This window comes from Helianthus annuus, chromosome 9 (assembly GCF_002127325.2).
Source record: "Helianthus annuus cultivar XRQ/B chromosome 9, HanXRQr2.0-SUNRISE, whole genome shotgun sequence".
Lineage (NCBI taxonomy): Eukaryota > Viridiplantae > Streptophyta > Magnoliopsida > Asterales > Asteraceae > Helianthus > Helianthus annuus.
Genome location: NC_035441.2, coordinates 4587300 through 4610903, shown reverse-complemented (window position 1 = coordinate 4610903; position 23604 = coordinate 4587300). Strand labels below are relative to the sequence as shown.

Sequence of the window (23604 nt, the reverse complement as noted above, 5' to 3'; positions counted from 1 at the left end):
CGGGCAATGAGAGAATAGGTGCGCTACAAAGTCTATCCTTCAAGTGCTGGAATGCAGATTCCTGTGCATCACCCCAACGACAAGTGACACCTTTCTGAGTCAGTGAAGTGAGAGGTTGCGCAATCTTTGAGAAATCTTTGATAAACCTTCTGTAATATCCTGCCAAACCCAAGAATTGGCGGATTTCTGTTGGTGTACGGGGTGCAGGCCAGTTCTTGATCGAGTCAACCTTGGATGGATCAACATGAATCCCATACTTGTTTACCACATGGCCCAGAAAATGGACTTCGCGAAGCCAGAAGTCACATTTCGAAAACTTGGCATGCAGCTGCTCTTTACGAAGTAGTTCCAGAATAAGCCTCAGGTGTTGTTCGTGTTCCTCCTGACTCTTAGAATAGATCAGGATGTCGTCGATGAAGACTATGACAAATTTATCCAAGTAAGGCTTGCACACTCGGGTCATGAGGTCCATGAAGACCGCAGGTGCATTCGTTAATCCGAAAGGCATAACCAGAAACTCATAATGGCCGTAACGAGTCCTGAATGCTGTTTTGGAGACGTCCTCCTCTCGGACTCTCAGCTGATGGTAGCCTGACCTTAGGTCAATCTTAGAATAGAAGCTCGACCCTTGCAACTGGTCGAACAAGTCATCAATGCGTGGAAGAGGATAACGATTCTTCATGGTCACCTTGTTGAGTTCGCGGTAATCAATACACATCCTGAAGGTACCGTCTTTCTTCTTTACGAACAAGACGGGAGCTCCCCAGGGCGAAGAGCTAGGACGTATAAAACCCTTTTCCAAGAGCTCTTGTAGTTGCGTAGACATTTCTTCGAGTTCAGATGGAGCAAGTCGATAAGGCGCACGAGCTATTGGTGCTGCTCCAGGGGCTAGCTCGATTTGAAATTCGACTTGTCAATGAGGCGGAAGGCCAGGTAATTCCTCAGGGAATACCTCGGGAAAGTCACGTACAATAGGAATGTCTTCAATCTTCTTTTCTTCCGCGGATGCATCAGTAACGATGGCTAGGATAGCGGTATGGCCCTTTCGTAAACACTTCTGGACTATAAGGAAAGAGATGATGCCTACAACAGCACCACTCTTGTCGCCACGAATCACGAGCGATTCTTTACCAGAACGAGGGATACGGACGATTTTCTCCTTGCAAATAATCTCCACTTGGTGTCGAGATAACCAATCCATTCCAATGACAACGTCGAAACTACCCAGAACGATAGGAATAGGATCGATGGAGAAGGTCTGACCAGCTAGGACGAGGTTACAGCCCTTAACTATGTGTGTGGCTTCAAGACTTTTACCATTTGCTATTTCTACCGTGTGCTTGGTGTTCAAAAGTGTTGGAGTGCGCTTAAGCATTTGGCTAACTTTTAAGGACACGTAGCTAGTATCGGCACCCGAATCAAATAAAACAGTAACAAAGAAATCATCCAGAAGAAACTTACCCATCACAACGTTGGGGTCGTTCCTTGCTTCTCCCTGACCAATCACGAACACTCGACCTTGGGCGCCATTGCCATTATTGTTACCTCCGTTGTTGCCTCCGTTGTTGTTTCCATTGTGGTTCCCGTTTCTTTGGTTGTTATTCTGATTTTGGTTCAGCTGGGGACAGTTTCTTTTAAAGTGGCCTTCGGCGCCACACTGAAAGCATCCTTTATTGCCCTGCTGATGCTGCTGCTGGTGGTTCTGCGGAGCTTGTTGCTGTTGTTGGCGATTCTGATTCACAGGACGTGGGCTCCTGCAATCCTTAGCTTCATGACCCAGCTTGTGACACCTCTGACAACGACCCTTGTTGCACTGGCCGCTGTGGTGCAGATTACATCGATTGCACTTAGGGTGATTTCCCTTGTACCCACCCTGACCTTGATTTCCAGATGACTGCTGACTGGGGCTCCTGTACTCATCTGTCTTTCGCTGCTGAGATTGAGCCGAAGCAGAACCCTTGCCCAGATTTCCATCCCACTTGCGCTTATTGTCGTTGGGAGCATCAGAAGTAGTGGCACTAATACGTTTGGGCAATTTGTTCTGCTCAACTGCCTGATCAGTGAGACGATGAGCCAACTTGACGATTTGTTGTATAGTGCCAAGGTTAGCTGAGGTTACGTGGCTTTGAATTTCTGGCACCAAGCCCTTAAGGTACAGCTCAATGCGTTTGTAGGGAGGGTCCACCATAGTAGGGCACAAGATGGCTAGCTTATTTGACCTCTTCGTGTATGCCTCAATCTCAGATCCCGTCATTTTCAGATTGTAAAATTCCACTTCTAGCTTGTGGATGTCATCCCGACTACAGTACTCCTCCTTGATCAGCTCTTTGAAACCATTCCAAGGTGTGGCATTAGCAACTGCCAGTCCTAGTAGTTGAACCTGCGCCTTCCACCAGGTTAACGCAGCTCCTTCAAGTGTTCCGGTAGCATATTTCACCCTACGGTCTTCGGGGCATTCGCACATCTCGAAAACTGTCTCAAGCTTTTCAAACCAGTGAAGAAGGCCCACTGCTCCTTCGGTGCCACTGAAAGTGGTAGGTCGGCAGTTCATGAACGTCTTGAACGTGCGCACAGGAGGCTGAGCATGTTGACCTGTTGCGCGAGAATAAAAGACAAAGTTAAGCACGAGGGTTGGTTTGCGAAGGTAGGATCTAAACATCCTAAGGTGAGTTGATATGGCAGGTTATACCTCCTGCAGGGACAGCTGCGAGTGCCTCAGCAACTCGTTCGTTGATCAAAGCCGCCAGCTGTGCTTGAGTTAGGTTCAAACGTCCACCCATGATCTTCACAACGAAATAATGTAGGTGAGAAAAGTGTCGCAAAAGTGCGTAAGAGTGGGACGATAGTAGAGAGTAAGCACACATGGTTCAAATAGCAATTATCACATTATCTAATGCACAGTGAGAACTATCTAACCGACAATATAACATAAATCATACCACTTATGGTGTCGAGTCTTGCACGTGGAGTGAAGCGTCGTTGTGGATCGTTGAGCACTGTATAGGTTATAGTCTGGTTTTATTAAAAAGCTTTTCCCTTTTTAAAACCAAGTTCACTATAACCAATGGCTCTGATACCAATCTGTCACACCTCCAAAATCCACCATGCGGAGTACCACCGCTTGGAGGCGTGACGTGACCAGGATCGAGCCACCAATCATATTGAACAACGTATTTAAGTAAATAAAACCAACCACAATACAATTGGTGACCAAAAGCCAGTTAACCAAGTTTTAAATTAAACAGCGGAAGCATAATACGTGATACCAAAATATAAGTTCATAGTCCATAAGTTTAAAATCCAAAACGTAGATTTAATAAGTTCATAAGGATTAAGTGTTTATTACGGAATATGACAGTCCGTATCCCACAACGAATCCTTCCTCGTGCAAGCTCCAAGCATTTAACGACCCGTAAGGCATGTAACAACGAGTCAACAACAAAGTTGAGTGAGTTCACGTTTAGTTGTTTAGTTTTAAGTTGTTTCTGAAAACGTGGTTTGTCTTTCGTTGGCGTAATTGCCGTGGGGGTTACCCCGTAGTTGAAAGTAAGATTAACCTGTTCATTCTTTATTACCCAAACCATTTCCATGATTAGTGGGGGCTTCCCCATGTGAACCACTAGACCGTATGATATCGACTACTACACAAGTAAGTTGTGCCCTACATCAGTGTCTATCATCACTGATGGTTTGCCATAGTCCATTAGTACACGCCCGTCCGACTGGCACGATGTGAGGTTTGTTAAACCTAATAGCACTATTAACTAATGACCCGCTCGCCATTGGCCTCGGCGATTAAGTCGATATAAAATGAGGGACTTATGATAGAGTTTTGTCTAGTAAGTTTTAAAGTTGTTGTCCTACCCAAGGAGGACGAACGTACGTAGTTCTACCCAAGGATAATACGCAGGAATAATATTGGCATCCTACCCAAGGAGGATGGCCGTACATATCCTACCCAAGGAGGATAAGTAGATTCAATTTTAAGTTCTTTAACCCATTCCCAAACCACCGGGAATCCCATGCCTTAGAAAGTGTGTGAACTCACCTCAGTTTGCTCGGTTAGATTCTCAAATATAGCTAACAGTCGAGGTCGGTCAATCACGTCCTAATATAATTACCAGTTAATCATTTAGTGGTTTTCAAATAGAGCATAAAGTTCCTACACGTATCTATCACATAACATGCATTACTTAGACGGTTTATGCCCATGTAACCTCCCCATCTATTCCCATTCACAATTAAACATACGATATTGCACATAACACTTTTATCGACACATAACATGTTAGATCATTCACAGATAACATATTCGACATTTAGACACGCAAATCACTACTTATGTAGTTTCAGCTTAAATATTCAAAAGCGGGCTGTTTTCAGGGATTTTAATAAAATAGTTAACTTGCTCCAAAAATTCCCAACATTTTATAGAAGATGCTAAGTGACCCAAATATTATTGTGTAAAAATCTCGGGATCTAAATCATCGCCAATATTTTATTAAAAATCATTTTCCGGACTGCAATCAGATTTATCTTTTTCTGACTGCAGTCTACGGAATATTTCATTAAAAGTTCGTTGTAAGTCGGATTGACGAAATTCCAGTGGGACAATTACTACGACATCAGAGTCCATCTACTGTACAGATTTCATAGGTTGATTCTACACAGAACTCAAGTTATGACTGAATACATATCGCCCATTTTCTGCAGTAAAAATGCAGCTCTAGCTGCTGTTACGAAATGAGCCTTTAAAAATAGTAAACGGAGTCCAAAAATTATGATTCCGGTGCCATTAGAACCGTATTTCCTAATATTACATTTTAGACTCGAAATATTAGTTCTTCGTTGAGTTTATGACCTGTTTACAGCCTGATGAAGTCGGCTGGAAATCATTACTCAGCTTGCTGTTTTGTGGTTTAAATGTTACTAAACGTATTAACAAGTGTCCGAACAACGGGTTTATCAAAAGTTTGACGATCAAACATCATATATGCATTAACTAACCTTAAACCAACAAGTTTTCATCTTTAAGTATCAATCGTAAGTAAACTTTTAATATTTATCTATTTGTTCTTGACACTTAGTGATTTTAAACATACTACACCCTTTGATCATAGCAACGAGATGAAACAGAATTAACAAGAGTGTAACAACGGACTTACTACTAGCTTATAGCTAGGGATGAAATCTTGTGAAGAAGTGATGGTGAAAAAGACTAGAACAAAGCCCTTCTTGAAGCTCCACAAGTAGTAACCTTCTTGATTCACCTTCTAACTTAAATGGAACTTGTATAAATGGAAGAGATGGATGATGAAGGTGGTGGGATGTGGTTTCGGTTGTGGTGGAGCCGAATGAGAGAGAGAGTAGAGTGATAAGGGTTGAGTGTGAATCTTGGTGAAATGACATTGAATCCTTGTGCCATACATATATAGATATCTTTATATATTAGGATGAGATCTACAAGCAAGGTCTATTAAATTATGAAGATATAATCTTGGCAAGATCATGAGATTATGGAGAAAATATATGGTGGGGTCCTTGGGGCTGATTTTCGGTTCTAATGGGGGGGGAGGTTGGGTGTAACATTTCAAGTAAATGACAACCATAAGTTAAATCTCAAGTATAACTTTCACATATGTTATTTATTTGCTTTTTAGCGGGTGTTAGGGTGTTCGGGGATCACGACTAGCCAGGAAATAAATAAGTGATGTGTTTGGCAAAATTTAGTGTCCCGGGTAATGTCCGGTTGTTCGGTCCGATACTGTTCCGTTACAGCGCTTAATTAATTCGTAAAGCGTCCTATATATATATTTTTGTAACGTTTTTAATTTTCAATACTCAGGAAAATATAACGGACTATTTAGTGACCTTTCTGTACACTATTAGTATATTAACAAGTACATGTAAGTATAACACAGATATCAGAAGCAGTTAAATGATTCAGCACAGTCATCAAACACTTTAATTTTCATTGATAAACTGTACGGTTACATGTAAATTTGAGGGTTGTCACATATAACCTCGGAAGGTTATTCCCTATACAACTATGGTCACCTAATACGTTTAGTCGGATCCTAAAGATCGACCAAATGGGTCGGGTTCGAAAGTATAAGCGATTGTTCGCTTACCTTACGACCCTATATAAGCACTAAACTAAAAGTGACGAGCTAAGCATGTTAAAACATGCTTAACTAAGTTTAGAAAACAGGTTTGGTATCAAAACAAAAGGTTTTGATACTTATGAGTAGTTTGTGTTGGTGCACTACGTCTTACATCGAGTCTTAGTTGTGTATAGGTTAGACATGGCACAAAAACCAAGAAATGTGTATTAGCTAGGGTTCGCTTATGTGACCTTGGTTAGTTTCACTTTTGTGTCCAAGTGTCATAGGTCCGCTTATATGTCAATAGTTAGATCCGCTTATACGGACATGACCGTATAAGCGAAACCTCCTCAGCTATATAAGGAGGTCATTTAAGCGAACCTAAGTACATAGTTGTAGGTGTATTCTTCCGGTTAGCCACAAAGTGCTGCCGAAGTGTTGTCAGAGTCTGTAAATGCATTTGTGATCAATACAACAGCAATTATAAGTGAATCCGGCTGAAATAGAACCAAATCATTAGTTTCCGCCTCTTGATTTGGATAGAAATTCTTCTGATCGACTCAAACAGGGCCGAACACGATCCTACAAGTGGTATCAGAGCTCAGGAGGAGGAGTTCTTGCCATTTCAGCTGCATTTCATCTGTTTTTCTACACTTTCTTCAAATTTTCAAAATTTTATCGGTCGAAATTTTCTCAAAATTTCACAGAGTGTGCGCAATTGAATATTAACAAACCCTGGAAAGTTTCAGACCAAAATACGGACAAAAAATGGACGAAATGATCTTCGAACTTGGTTCTGCTTTTACGGACATTTGATAGTTTCGCTTATTTGGACAGTTAGATTCGCTTCAGTGTCACCTAAACTGATAGTTCCGCTCCAAAATGCATCAGTAGTTCCGCTTTTGTGTTCATTACAGGTCCGCTTCAAAGTCACTTAGTTGTAGTTTCGCTCAAGAGATCCGCTTGAACAGACAACTTGTAGTTCCGCTCAAGAGATCCGCTTGAACAGACATCAGGTAGATCCGCTTGAATAGACATCAGGTAGATCTGCTTGAACAGACAACTTGTAGTTCCGCTCGTGTGACAATTTTTGTGGTTCGCTTATTTGGTTAAACTTGGTTCTGCTCATCTGTTCAAACAAAGGTTCCGCTCCAAGGAACAAGCAGTAGATTCGCTTATAGTGATAGATAGTGTTTCGCTTAAAAGACCATATTGCCTAAACTTGGAAATTTTGTGAATTTTTGAACCTTGACAAATGGACAACGAATTTTATAACGCCTTTGCTAGCCCGATCTCAATTACTCAGAATGCTTTGATTGATAATGAAACCGGAACGTCTCAGAAACCACCTAAACTTATGGATATTGATGATTATAACGTGTGGTCTGAACGGTTCGGAAATGGGGTTGAAGTTTATCACCTAGATGCATGGGAACACACTGAAGAGCCATATGTTAGACCCACGACAAATGGTGTGCAATTAACAATTCGAGAAATGAGTACGGAAGATAAATAGAAATATCAAGATGAAAAATTGATGGTGAGTCTGTTCAGCAAGCGATAAAGGAAGATATCTTGATATTGCTTCAACATGATGGAACAGCTTATTCAATTTGGACAGAATTGGAAGCAAAATTTGTTGGAAGTGATGATATGCTCAAAAATAAGATGTCTCTCATGAAGAAAGAATTCGATTTATTCCGTGGTTTGAAAACTGAAAACACCAAGCAGATAATTGATAGATATTGTAACTTGGTGAGAAATATGACAAAACTTGGAATTAAGAAAGATACTGATGAATTGATTGAAAAACTTGCAGATGCGCTACCACATGAAACATGGGGAACATTTCTGATGATGCTGAGATCCAACAGAAAAGATTACAAGAATATGACAATGGGAGATTTCATCAAACACCTGGAAGCTCAAGAGATGGAGCAAAGGAAGATTGCCAGGATGAAGAATTATGATGGAGAACAGGATATCAGCTTGCACTACAAGAGTGGTGCTACCGGATCAACAAATCATTCTCCGAAAATCAAAACTGCTTTCAGTGTTAAAGATTCTTCTGAAAAGAAATCATCCCAAGGATTAAGCAGCACAAGATTTTCATTATTCGATCCAAACATTTCTGTAACAAAGAATGGAAGAAAACTTCAGTGCAATATTGTTCTTAGTCTTGAAAATGATCAAGATTACACTGAAGAGATTGCTAAAAATCAAATGTCTTTGTTGGGAATGGTTCTTGAGTCTTATAGTAGTTTTGTGGCCGGAAAGATCGGTAATCCAATGCTCACGAAAGAGGATTACAATCAAATTGATGCGGAGGAGATGGAATTAATGGACATAAAATGGTGCATGGCTAGTGTGATGAGATGAGCTGAAAAGTTTAAGCAAATTACGGGAAGATATGATTTCCGTGATGCAAATGTTTCAACTTTAGGCTTTGATAAATCTAAAGTTACGTGTTTTCGTTGCAGGGAAAAGGGGCATTTCAAGAGGGAGTGCAAAAATCGTGAAGCTACTGGAGCCCAGAATCCTTTTGGAAACAACGATTATCACAAAAAGGCAATTTATCATCAAGTCACACCACCAGCACAGCATCAGGCACAAACTACACATGGGAGAGATGTGATTGATTGTTCAAAAAGAGCATGTCTAAGCAAATATGAAAATTTTTCATGGGATAAATATATTCCAACAAACAGCAAAGTGTGTTTGGCAGAACAAAATGATGAAAAGTTGGCTGAAGGTTTCTGTTGGGACGATTTTTGCCCAGATCAAGATCTCATGGCCAAAGAGATGTCCAAAACACTTCAAATGTTAATGCTTTCATTGCTAATGCCTATGATTTGAAATGTGCAGAAAGAAGCAGAAAAGTCATAGAAGCTGCTGAAGCAAGACGGAGAAAGCTTGAAGAAGAGGAAGAAGAGGAAGAGAGATTAAAATCTGAAGCTGAAGCTGAGAGAAAGAGAAGAGCTGAATTTTTACGATCAAACAGAACAGTCAAAGAGGTTCCTGAATTTGAAATAAAAGTTGATGATGAACCTGTCAAAGTTCCTGAAAAGTGCATGAATTGTGATTCTTTAATCAAGCAGAACAATGAGTTGTTGCATAATATAAACAGATTGAAAGAATCTTATGATACAATGAACAGAGAAATCAACAAGTATACTGATTCAAGTGGTGAACAAGCTATGGCAATGAATACACTGAAGATAGCGTACCTGAGACAGCTTGATGATGCCAATTTTCATATAAAAAAATGTGTTGATCTGGAGTTGGAATTAGCAACATAAAAGATAGAAACCGAGAAAGTTAACAAATTATTAGAAAGTTACTCATGTTCTACTTTTGTTGTTGACAGGATCTATCCGCTTGTGGATAATTTGAAGACGTTTGAAGAAGTAAAGACGTCCGAAGAAAAGAAATATGTGATAAAAGACGAAGAAAAAGTGAAGACTTCTGGTAAGAAATCAAGTGTGGTCTACAATAGATGTCCGCCCCCGGTCGAAAATGGATATTCACCTCGAAATCCAAATTCCGAGAGAGTCGAAAAAGCTATAAATTTAGAATGGGAGTCTGGACCATCGGATAACTTGCCAGAAAATATTGATGTTACACACACGTCATCCGACACTGATCATGAATCAAAGTTGATAAAAAGTGTGGTCGATCAGGTGTTAGATAAAGATGACAGTGAGGAATCAAACATGGAGTCCAAACCTGATTCAAAGTCTGAGTCCGATGCGTCAAAGCCTACAATCAAAAAGGACAAACGGGTTTATGACAAACAATTTTTGCTATCAAAATCTAATTTGAATAATGAATCATTCAAAGTGGCATATACTTTGAAAGATTCTGACAAATTATATTCTGATGATGTGTTTCCAATAAGAAGTTTCAGACTTGAAATGATTCAAAAGGTTTTCAAAATAACTAAAATTAATATTTCTGAAATAAAAGACTTGTGTTTTAATGAAAAACCTAATCCTTACACCTCAAGAGTTCAACAAAGATTAAATAAGAGAAAGGGTTACAGTTCTGGCTCTAGTTTCCAAAAGAAATCAAACCATAACGGTAATTTCAAAAGGAAAGGTCTTGGTTTTGTTTCACCGAATAACTATAAAAATGAAAAAATGAATAAACCAAAAACTATGTTTGTTTCAGGGAAAACGTCAGAGGCTGAAAAAGAACAATCATTCAGAAAGCAGACAAATCAGGAATTCCTTGCCAAGAAGCAAGAAGAACTGAAGAAGAATGATGTTCCAAAGAAGATTGAAAAGAGAACCTGTTTTCAGTGTAAAACTATTGGTCATGTTGCAAAGAATTGTCAAAAGACATTCAAGCCAAAACAGGAAGTCTCTGGTAAAAAGAAAGAAAAGGTTGTCGAGAAGACTGAACTGTCAACCCGGAAGTTTACTGGCTTTGAAAATTCAACTTTTGAAAAAGGAGAATGTTCAAAGAGTGCTTCAAGAAGAAAAGAAAATGTAAAAAAAAACAAAAATGGGTTGTGAAAGGTTCAGGTAACAATTCTGGTGATGAATCTGATTCCACAAAATCAGAGGAGCCACGTGTTGAGAAAAAGGTTGAAAGAAAAGTTCCAACTATGAACGATGAAAATTTTCCACCTTTGCGTGCTGAAAATTTTTTGAAGAAAGTTGGAAACATAGAAATCTCAAATCAATTTTATTCTGACAAGAAGAAATTTGATGTTGAAAAGACTTTTAACGGAAATGTGAAACGTATTTTTGGACAAATGGTTAATGGTAAGGCCAAAAGTTTCAAAGATTTTTATGCTTCTAAACGACGTGTTCACAAGTCTGTTGAAAGAAAAGATGAAGAAGATGTTGTTACACCCAAGGAAGGTCAGGCTTGGGTGGATATATTTTTCAAAGAATAAAAACCTGACTTGTCGGAGATCCCAAGTTGGTAATTGTGGATCAGGAATCGGCATCATTCTTTATCATGTTTGTATAATGTGTTTGAGAAGTTTTTGCAGGACTTGCCGGAACTCCCAGGTTTGTAAGCGAGGAGTAGGAATCGACACCTTGAGAATTCATCCAACAGATGGTAATTGGTTGAAAAACAGGTTTAAAGATTTGTTTGTGCATATCTGCATATGGTAAATCAAGGACATTAATTTGTACTTGAATTTTTCCTACAAGTGGTTGAATGACAATATGATGAACCACATCCCCGAATTTGTTATTGACAAACCTACGAGTGGTAAAATCAATCAAACTTATTTTCCGGAAAAACCATTTTGATTGAAACAAACTTGAGTGTTTTGAAATCATTATGGGAAAATAGTTTGTTGTGAGGGGGAGTTCTGACTGTTTAAGCCAAACGGATGGAGAATTGAGGCGATTTGATATCAGTTGTCATGTTCTGTATAGTTTGTTTTCAATTTTCTTTAGATGTATTTGAATTTTAGGGGTTGTAAGAAATTTTAGAAAATCCAAAAACATCAGAAAATTTGAAAAAGCCAAAAACATGAAAAACTGAAAAATGAGTTTTGGTTGCATATAAGAGGAGATGATAGTACATCAGTGGACTATCACAGCATGCTAAAGAAATGTAAAGTCAAAATGTGATAAACGATCTTACTGTGGATGTGTCAGTAGGTTTTCGCACATTTAGTAAACTGTAAAGAGATATAAACCTAAATTTCAAACTTGCTTATTCTATGGGTTAACAAAACTGCTTGAATATATAGGTAACCCCTGAAATCTTGTTTGAAAGGTCCATTATTCTGAGATACTAGGTCTTTATACTTAGTGATATCTGAGGTATTATCCCGGGACTTCTGCTGTATGGCAATACTGACCTAGTCCCCGGATAATGCTTTCTGCAAAAAGCTTTGAAATATAAGCTCGCCCTCAGCAAGCTGATGAAACAATAAAATTGATAGTCGCTGCTGTTGTAATCAAAAGATCCTCTAAAGGGGACACACCGAAAGTCGAAGCCGTCATCTCTCTGCGTATACGGAAGTATCGACCTGAGCTCTCACGGCCCTCGCACATAACCCCTTTACAGATATCATCTGTGGTATACTCACCTGTAAGACTGAATATTGGGATCTGGATACGGGAGTATATTCAAGTAGTGGGACACACGGATAAGTTTAAGTATCTAAGACACTAATTGCATATCTCGAAACAGTTGAAATCTGTGTGAAAATTTAAGTAGACAAACATACTGACAATCTAGGTAAATTGTTTAGAGCTTAAAATGAAATCTAGCTTAACGGTGTTGTTGATATGGGCTTAAAACTGATATGATCCTCTTGCACGAACTCACAAAAATATTGTCTGTAAATATTTCATTTCTGCATTTGTCTCGTGTTTTTACATGTGGTGTTAGTTACTTTGTTTTTTGAAAAATTCAAAAAGATTTTTGACAACTGGTGTTGAAAAGCTGATTTTCGAAGTTCAAAGTGCTAAACATGAAGAACAGGTTTGGGAGAGAGTCTGTGATGTTGTTAAGTTTAGTTGAAAAGAGCCAGTAAAAGATCTTGAATGTAAAATTATTTCTGGAAATTCTTGCAAAAGTTTCTAAAAGTTTGAAAGTTTAATCTTTAAAGAAACTTATGTGAAGGTAGGGATTGTGCAGGTAAATGTGTGCCAGGTGACTATTCTGTGATGGAATAGAGCCAGGTATCAATCTTGAAGATAAATTTTGAAGCTGTGAATTCCAGACTACAATCCCAGCAGATTGAGAAGGGAGTCTGAAGACACCGTGTCAACATTCGAGAGAGAGGAGTTTGTTGATGATGAAGATAGAGTTTGCAGATTCTTGAAATGAAAAATACTTCAGAGGAAGATTGAAGACTGATAAAGACTGTAGGTTGACAATCGAAGACTCGAAGACTCCGTCAACATCCGAGGGGGAGTCTGTTGGTGCACTACGTCTGTCGACTACGTCTTACATCGAGTCTTAGTTGTGTATAGGTTAGACATGGCACAAAAACCAAGAAATGTGTATTAGCTAGGGTTCGCTTATGTGACCTTGGTTAGTTTCGTTTTTGTGTCCAAGTGTCATAGGTCCGCTTATATGTCAATAGTTAGATCCGCTTATACGGACATGACCGTATAAGCGAAACCTCCTCAGCTATATAAGGAGGTCATTCAAGCGAACCTAAGTATATAGTTGTAGGTGTATTCTTCTGGTTAGCCACAAAGTTTTGTCGAAGTGCTGTCAGAGTCTGTAAATGCATTTGTGATCAATACAACAGCAATTATAAGTGAATCCGGCTGAAATAGAACCAAATCATTAGTTTCCGCCTCTTGATTTGGATAGGAATTCTTCTGATCGACTCAAACAGGGCCGAACACGATCCTACAGTTTGGTTACAAAATACGCAAGAATGCGCATTTTGGCGGAAACTACAATTCGTCACTAAGCCTAGATAACGTGGTAATCAGTAGGTATAGTCACTAGGGACTATAACCATTGAGATCACGCTCACGTTATGAAGTTCAAACGAACTTCGCATTGACCATAAACTGGTCAATGCAGAAAGTCAAACAAAGTTTGACTTTCAGACTCGAAAAGCGATAAAAGAACGAAAGAACACTTACAAAGGGTCCCCGAAAGCTAATCTTGATCCAGGAGCTCAGGTATGAAGCAATGGCTTCAACTTAGAGCTTTTAGATCAGATTTGTGGGTTTTTGCAAGAATGGGGGGTATTTATAGGATATGCAAGACCATTAGGATCGTTTATCGATTTACGTGCTTGAATCTCATCCATACAAGTGTCAAAATGTTCTGGTATCACAATATGACCCCAACCCCAGAGATTTGCAAGAGGCATTGCCCTTTGGAGTGTTGAAAGGCTGCTAACAGCTGTGAAAACGAGTTTTTGCATATCTGGGGAGGCCTAGCGGCCCACGTAAGGTTCTGACAGGGCTTACGCACCCCGCCTGGGTGTCCTGATCTGCAACCAACTTTGGAAAATGACAGATTCAGTCCCTGTTGATGTTTAAAGCCTTTCCCAACATGTTTAAGGCCTGTTAAGCCAACTTTAAGGCCCTAAGATGATGCCTAAATATTGTGGACATGAAACATACTAAAAAATATGCCGGATGTCGGTTTGTTTGGTCGTATGATCGCGATGTTCGGTTAATTATGACGGAATGCGCATAAGCGCGAAAAACGATCCAAAATGCGTGAAGAATTGATTTTTCTCATGCCAAACACTAAGGCATAATATTATGATGCTTACATAAATTTTTGGATGTCCGGATGTATTCAGAATGTAAGTTATACGCGAAAGTGCAAACTTATGCACTTTTTGACACTTTTAGTCCCTGAATGATCCAAAAGTTTATTTTAGCATACCGAACCCCTCAAAGCCTATTTCTAAGCTATGTAAGGGATATTTATGGTATGTTTAACTTATGGTCATGTTCCAGAATGTCTGTTACAGTTCAAATTGGCATACTTTCGCAGTTTGTCAATTTTAGTCCCTGTAGGCGAATTAACTTGTTTTTGCCATACCAAAGCCTTCAAAACTTATTTCTAAGTTATGTAAAGGTTATTTAAGGTATGTTAGGTATATGTTGATGTTCTGGAGTATTTGTTGCGTTAAACTGAGCACGTTTACGCACCAGTTTGCATATAATTCTCCAGAAAGCGATGTAGAGTTTGAAATTGAACAAAAGTCAAAACATGAAAAATGTAAAACATAAACAAACAAACATTGGGATCAAATAACTTTGTTTTATTGAGAACTGAACTGTTCACAATGATTTTAAGCACAAATGTTACAACAACCATCTCAACATATAATCCAGTGTATATAATTACAAGGCAAACAAGCAACGAATAAACAGTTATCGTGCAATTAATGCGAATATGGAATCTTGGAAACTCGAGTTGTCACACTTCTGATCACATTTTTTGATCCAAAATCTTTATTTCTGCGAATTTCATGATGATACTTCACATATATGAACGAAAATCAATTCTGAATCTAATGATGTCTTCAATTTCAAAATCCATCCATGAATTGACCTTCAACTTGATGTATTACGTCTAAAACCCCCTAAAACCCATAATTCATGTGCGTAGGTGATTCAATCAACTGTTAGATCGATTGAATTGGTACCGTAGCTCTGATACCAATTGAGAGTCCAGGATCCGGCGGGTTTAGACGGAAGTTTGGACGAAATAGAACTAATTCGGTAGAATATTATTACTAAGAATGTAGTAGAAGTAGAATAGTTAGCCATACGTTGAATGCTTCATTCATACCGAAAGAGTTTATATCTTTTACAAGCTGGCGAAACCCCTCTGGGAACCAAAACCTCCACTCAGCTCTCACTCACAACTCCTATATATAGGCTATCCCCTCCGTGCGAATGAGACTGGGACGAATGGCATTGCATCCATTCGTGCGAATGGCATTCCATCCATTCGTGCGAATGGATCTCATCCATTCGTGCGAACTAGCTAGTGTCCCTTCGCGCGAAGGGCTCCTTTGTGCGAAGGGAACTTTTCGTTACGATTCCGTTTTTCTAACTCTCATCTATACAATATTCAATATACGCTCTATCTAGCCTATTCGCACAGTGACGGACACACAAAATATGCACTAACAAACACATAATACAAAGTGTACATATCTCATATGCACTTAAAACCTATAATGCAAGAGTTACAACCCCTTATTACATAATCATATTACTAATTTATAGTATTTTATATATTAAAACAAATAGCTCATGAATAGTGTTTTTGAATTTTTAAATAATTGTTTCAGCTTTTTTAATAATATTATATTTACAATAAATTATATATATTAAAATAAATAGCTCATGAATAGTGTTTTGGAATTTTTAAATAATTGTTTCAGCTTTTTTTAATAATATTATATTTACAATAAAATAATTCATAGATAATGGTTTTGATTCTTTAAATAATTATTTCAATTTTTTTAATAATATTTTATTTATCATATATTTTGATTATTTTTCTAATAACTTGTGTTCTATTTTTATTTTTTTAATATTGCGATATAAATTTATTGAAAGCGGATAATATGCTACTATCGTACTAACCCGAACTGAAAGCGATGTTTTTTTTTTCAAAATTGCAGCATAAATGTTATTGAAAACGAATATTGTCTCACCATCGTACCAAAAAAAGAACCGAAACTGACCGAATATTATATGTATCGATACCGGTATTTATTTATATTGTTTTTGTTTTTGATAAACCAGTATTTATTTATATTTTTTTTCTTTTCAATAAACTGGCATCGTATCACTACTATACCATGCCAAACCATATCGTTATTTGTACAAGTACTCATTTGTATAGTTTCGGTTTAGTAATGAATTTTGTGCTGCAATCGTAATTAGCCAAACCGAAACCGACCGAACAACATCGATATCAGTACCGCTACTTATTTTTATTGTTGTGCTTTTGATAAACTGATGTATCCGTACATGTACCTATGTTCATTTTTATGGTTTCCGTTTTCGATAACTTTCATTTATACAACTCTGTCTGTGATGATATCATTACCATTACCGTGATGATCTGAACAGATCGACACGCTTAACGATCGTCCGATCAAAACAATCTATGGACTAGATTGGCGCGGTGGCGTTTTTGTAAATAACATCAATTTTATTATGTGGACGCGCTTCATTAAGGGTAAAAGGGTCTTTTACTACACCACACAAAACGCCAAATCATGAAATAAAACGCCAAAAACAAAAATCACAGACCATTCTAAGTAAAACGCCATTAAATAAAAACGCCAAACTTAATTATAGTAAAATCCCGCTTAAAAAAACCACCAAAAAAATCCTATATATACAACATATCAGACCTTCAGTTAAAAACACACAAAAACCCAAACTCCATATTTCATATAACCCATTCGCCTTAGAAACGCCAAAAAAAACACAAACATCAAACATCTTCAACCCCAAAAACGTTTTTTTTTTAAATTCAGTTTGGCTGTTAGTAAGATTTCGCTCAATGAAATAGACAAAAACCTCAAGTGAGGATATAGTCCATTTCATTGAGTAAAATCTCATTGACTTATCCTAAACTTCCATCAAATTTATAACGCCAAAACATACAAAAACATTATTGAGATTTGTTGTCAATAAAGTTTAGCTGTATGTGGTGGACAACATTGTCAGTTATCTTTCTTAACCGAGGATTAACAATGTTGTCCATCTCATACAACAAAACATTATTGATTTTAGCATGATCAAAATTTGAGGTTTAAGGTGATCTTATTTCGTGGCATTCTTTTTATCGGTAAAACGCCAAAAAACTTAAAAAATCAAACATCGTTGATTGTAAAAATTCAAGATTGTTGGCTGAAGGATATAAACTCAATAACATTTTGCTGCATGAGATGGACAAATATTCAAGAAAAAGATGTTGATGTCAGACTGTGTGCTTCCAAACAGCAACACAAAAAACTACTTGAAAAATAAAAAAACAAAATGAATCATACGAAAGTCGAACCAACCAGTTAACATGATTCAAAAAAGAGAAGAAAGAGACTAGAGACAGAGAAGATTTGGAAGATCAATTGTTTATGTATTTTTTTTTATTTTCTTTTGAGTTAATTGTTATGTAATAAAAACGCCATATATAATAAAAACGCCAAAACAGCCAAAATGCTTGTTTAAACGATATCATCCAGTTAAACGCCACCAAAAAAACTGCCAAACTATAATAAAATTACTTTGAAAAATTATTATAAAAAACCAAAAAAAATAAAAATAAAAATAAATAAAAAGCAAACTTGAAAATGTAACTAGAAACAGTAAATACAAAATCAGTAAATACTGAAGAATCTAAAACGCCAAACTTAGAAGATGGGAGGTGTTACAGACTTCAGAGATAAAGCTTATCAAAAACATTAATTACAAAACAGTAACTGAAAAGACAAATACTTTATTATAATAATGCACCGCCTAATTTAGGCGCCAAAAAGACATCCTGTAAAATGATATATCTCAGCAACTTCCATTTGATCAAACCAAAAAAACAAACGCCAATACTACTAAATACCACCCACTGTAAAACGCCAACAAATAAACTGAATGAATTGTTATCAGAGGTGAGTACCTCAGAAAGATTTTGCTGCATGAGATGGACAAAATTTCAGGAAAAAAATACTGATGCCAACCATATGGCATTTGTATTTTTTGTTCTTGAAGAAGTCTTGGATGAGGAGAAGAGGTCAATGAAACTGAAGAGTGAGTTCACTATAAAGATGAAGATCCAGATAAAGAAAAAGCGAAAATCCACTTACACGCCATAGATCTATGACCCCAAACATCCACAAAAAAAGCCAGTTCAACAGACGAGCAGGCAAAAAAAAATCAAACCCATGGGTTTGTTAAGTTTTAAATAAAACGTCATATATTTGATGACAGTTCTTTTACTATTAAAGAAGAGAGAGACTGATGACACTGAAGATTGGGAAAAGAGATCCGATTAGGATTTTTAATTTATTTCCTTCCCTTGTATTTTTTTTCCTGTGGTTGAGATATAATTTAACAATAGTAAAACGCCAAGATACCACAAACGCCAAAATGTTTATAAAAACTAATAGATCAATAGGCCAACTTGTTTAAACGCCTTGGAAAACGTCATTCAAATAGATTTCCTGCCCCCTGGGTTCCAAAGGCATACGATGTGAATAACGCCATAAACGCCAAAATGTTGATACAATGGAACCATTAAAACGCCATTAATTATTGAATTTGGTTAACGCCAAAAATCTCAAAAACCAAAAATTAAAACAACATTGGGAAAAAGCGGAACAAGAAAAATAAGAAGATGAAAGGACAAAAAAGCCCCTCCGCCCTTTTCTAAGCGGCGTGACACGTGTTAAGCCAGGAAGCGTTCTCACCATTCTCACACTTTTGATCTTTTTCTCCCGATCCCGTTTCTATATATATAAATTAAATTAAATTATTATAATATTGAAAACACTATTATATATATAAAATTAAGGGATTTTTACATATTTCCTCATCCTAAGCCTCCTTATTACGTATTTCCTCAAACTATAAAATCAATTACATATTTCCCCCTTTTTTTTAAGAAATTACCCAATTACCCTCAAATAACTCATCTTCATGTATCCCTAGTTCTATAATCAAGAAAACCCTAAACAATATATGAATTAATATTATATTACTGGTAGAATTGTTTCATCACGTTGCTGTTCATCTTCTATAAATCGATAATAATGATTTTAATATATGAATTGCCGATAGCTTTATAGCCTAGTGGCATCTTGGTGGTGGGATAAGGTTTTGGGATCAATAGGTCCTGGGTTCGATTCCCACAAGGGGGGTTTTCCCATGTTTATTGGATTCCTCCTGAATTGGTGTGGCATTATGCCTAGTGGAGATGGATATGATCGGGTGGTTCCTCTGGTGGCACGATGATACTCCAGTGGTCCGTCAGTGATCCAAATTTGGTAGAATCTTCTATTAATCGATAAGAATTTTTAGTGCTGGTAGAATCTTCTATATATATATGAATTAGTTATTATATTTAGTGCTGGTAGAATCTTCTATTAATCGATAAGAATTTTAAGTCATCTGAAGCATGAATTAGAATTTTAATTCATTTTGAGCATAATAAGAATTTGAATTCATCTTGTCTACTAAAAAGTTCTTACAACTTCTGTAAGGTTCTCTGTATCATTATTTTTCTCCATTAATAAAAGCTTTTCTTTTTTATTTTTTTAGATATGTATATGATTTCTTATTATAAATTGGAATCTAATACGGTCACTATCATTCCATTACTTTTATTTTTAATCGATAATTTATGTTCATCAGGTGTTTTATATGGAAGATGATATGGAAAATAATTCATTTACACCAACTTAGGATAATGGAGCAGAATCGTCAATACTTGAGAATGTTGTTGGCCAAGTATCAACTAAGTACAAGATAAAATTAAAATATGAAATTTATGTTTTAATTATGAGTATTATGGTTTTGTGTGTATTGTTTGACAAGAGTAACAAGTAGAAGAATTGGGGTGATACTACATAATGTGAGTAAATATATAATTGATCTTACATATTAGAATGGAGGAATATGTAAATATTCATTTAATAAGTCATTAAGGGTATAATAGTCATAAATAAGAGTCACTTAAATGAAAAGGGGAAATATGTAATATATATGAGTTAGGGAGGGGAAATACGTAATTGATTTTATGGATTGGGGAAATACGTAATAAGGAAGCTTAGAAAGGGGAAATATGTAAAAATCCCTAAAATTAAATACTCGGATGAGACTTTTACTTCACCATTAAAATTAATAAAAAAACATCAATACATCTCAAATTTTCTAATACTCGGATAAGACTTTTATTTCACCATTAAAATTAATAAAAAAAACATCAAAACATCTCAAATTTTAGTAGAGACGCCTACAAATGGTGATACCATCACCCAAGGGAACCATGGTGATATTGGTGCGAGGGTCGTCTGCAAGCGATTTGTTAAAGTTTATGGTGTTCACTCTTCCCTCTTTGAATTCATCAAGAACAGATGACTCGGGCTGTGCTACTGACCCGAACCAAAGGGTGTTATCGTACACCACGATCCCGTTCACCTTCAATAGTTTCATTAGTCGCTCGTGGTAGTTGATATAGTTTATCTTGTCCGCATCAACATAAGCAAAGTCGAAACTCCCTTCATTATCACGCTAAAGAAATATAGATTATGTATATGAGTATTTAAACCAGACCTAGGGGTACAAACGAGTTGAGCCACTCATGAGCTACTCAAGCTCGGCTTGAAAAAATACTCGAAACCAACTCAAACCTAAAAACAAGTCCAAGTCCAAGCTTCAGTTGTCGAGCTCGAGCCGGCGCACGAGCCTAAACGAGTCTACAATTTGGATAATTTTTAATTAATATTAAATATATTTAAAAATAATAATTTCTATTTATAAAATTATATAAAATAACTAATTATATAAGAAATTATTATTATAATCAATATATAAAAGAATTAATAAATAACAAACAAACGAGTCGAACCTGAAAAAAGCTCAAACTTGAAAAATTATATAACAGCCGAGCTCAAACTTTAGAAACAAAACTTGAATTGAGCCGGTCTCAAGCTATATTTCATAAGTTCGAGCTCAAGCCTAGTTAAGCTCGGGTTCAGATAGACAAATTGCAATTCAGATAGTGTCGATGGTGACCGACAATAATGTTGAGTGGATAGACACAAAACTGTAAGGGGGGCCCATATTAGTTTTCTTGTATTATTTATATAAATATAAATATATAACTTAAAACACATTTATATTTTAAAAATCTTAAGTAATCTAAATCAATCATTGTCGGTCACAATGACGTAAAAGAAAAGAGACGTGAAAACTTACATTTTCAAGCAATTTATCAAGAGCCGGTAGAGCTTCCGATTCGATAAACTCAACCTTGTGCTCCACCTCAGCCTTTTCTATAACCGGACGACCAATCTCATACGATTCCCGGTTCATATCTATCGCTACAATCTGTATCAAATGTTATAATTTTTAAAGTTTAAAGGTACTTTTTTTACGTTGTCCTTATGCTTTGGTCATTTTAACCGGTTGAATTCAATTGTCAAACCTTTAACCCTTTGGGCTACCATGGTTTTAATTTAGTTTGACAATTGGACTCAACCGATTAAAATAACCAAACCACACAAAAAAAAAAAATTAAAAATAATAACCAAAAGAGTAAATTGTTATTTTAGTCGCTGAGTTTTTGTCCAAATTGTCATTTTAGTCCAAATAGTTTTTTTTTCTCCTCTAGGTCCCTAACTTTTCCTTTTCCTTGTCATTTTGATCACATTGCCTAACTTAGTCTAAAAACCAGATTATGATCAGGGGTATTTTTGGCATTAAATTATTATAAGGTTTATAAATTATGTTGTAAACTACCACTGGTTATCACTACACAACAGTTATGCCAAAAATACCCCTGGTTATAACAAGATTTTTAGACTGAGTTAGGCAATGTGATCAAAATGGCAAGAAAATTGAAAAGTCAGGGACCAGAGAAGAAACTATTTGGACTAAAATGACAATTTGGACCAAAACTAAGGGACTAAAATGGCAATTTACTCTTAACCAAAATCACAAACCTTGCCATCATCAGGAATTGTCAACGCGGTTAAAAGCAGCGAGTAACCCGTAAAAACCCCGATCTCTATTGTTTTTTTCGCACCAACGAGCTTCAACAACATCGCGATCATCTGACCCGCATCTGGTGCGGTACCCATGCCAGACCTGAAAATCAAGAAATCTTTAATGTGTCTATATCCACAAAACCACGTCCATACAAGTTGTTTTTGTTGAAAAAACATGACCGTCACCGTGGATGTGGAGCTGTGAGAGCGCGAAGCTCCTTCAACGGTTCGGGTTCACGAGGATAGACGTTAGTCTCTAGGATGTACTGCATATAAGTCATGGTAAGAAAGTGGTGGTTTTGAAGATTTGAAGCAAAAGATATATATGAATTATGAACATACCTTGTATAATTCATGAGTTTGCAACAAGCCTTTGTGTTTAGCTGGCTTCTCCTGTGCCATTATTGGCTGTGTGTTTTTGTAAGTGAAATTTGTGAAGGGTAAGAAGTCTATTTATTGTATTATGGGCAGGGCATGTCATAAAAAGTTTACACCAAAGTTACACGTTTCTATACTTTTTTGCATTCAAATATAAGAGATAGCTAATAACACTCACAGTTATTATTATTATTTTTTTTTTATCATACCACTCTCAACTGTCAACATATTTTCCTCTGACACTCTCTAACTAACTAAATTCTAACCCAGTTAACTGATGTCAGAAATCACATCACTAAACAAATGCCACATCATCAAAAAGTCATGTCAGATGTCATGTCACTAAATAAATGCCACGTCAGCAAAAAAGGCACCTCAGATGCCATGTCGACACTAAACAAAGTGTCACATCATCAAAAAATTAACTGTGTTTGGGTTCAGTTAGTTAGTTTGGAAATGACAGAGAAAAATAAGTTGAAAGTTAGGAGTGGTGTGGTACAAATCAAAAGTTGAGAATACTAACGGTGAATTGGTGAAAGTTGAGTTTATTGAAATCCAATATCTCAATATAAAACTATTTCAGGTTTTTGAATTTTTTTATATAAAGACTACTCCATGGTGATTGTGTTACTTTATAAAACTTTTACTTATGACTAGCGAGGCGTCACTTATATTAAGATTAAACAAAAAAAAGATCTAGCTAGCCGGCAGATGTACTAAGTGACAATGATGTAAAGATGTATGATAACATACAAGAGATGAATAGTTTGTTTAGTGTTTAGCAAATCGTTATCAATCAAGTTATTGCACAATAAAAAATGTTGTTATGGTATTATACCATCACCACTGCAAGGCGCTAAATGCATCTACAAAAACATTCAGCAGTCAGTACGTCACATTTCTACAAATGAATCAAAAAAACTTATT

The 23604-nt window shown here is 36.7% G+C and overlaps 1 protein-coding gene across 1 annotated transcript; it reads right to left on the bottom strand.

Annotated features, from left to right (window-relative positions):
• Positions 1-20406: 20406 nt before the first annotated feature.
• LOC118481916 (probable caffeoyl-CoA O-methyltransferase At4g26220) lies at positions 20407-22789 on the bottom strand. Its single transcript, XM_035977247.1, has 5 exons — positions 22642-22789; positions 22486-22565; positions 22255-22399; positions 21509-21640; positions 20407-20821 (listed from the first exon to the last, which is right to left on the bottom strand). The coding sequence occupies exons 1-5, from the start codon at positions 22699-22701 to the stop codon at positions 20531-20533; spliced, it is 708 nt and encodes a 235-aa protein (XP_035833140.1). The 5' UTR covers positions 22702-22789; the 3' UTR covers positions 20407-20530.
• Between the last annotated feature and the right edge of the window lie 815 nt (positions 22790-23604).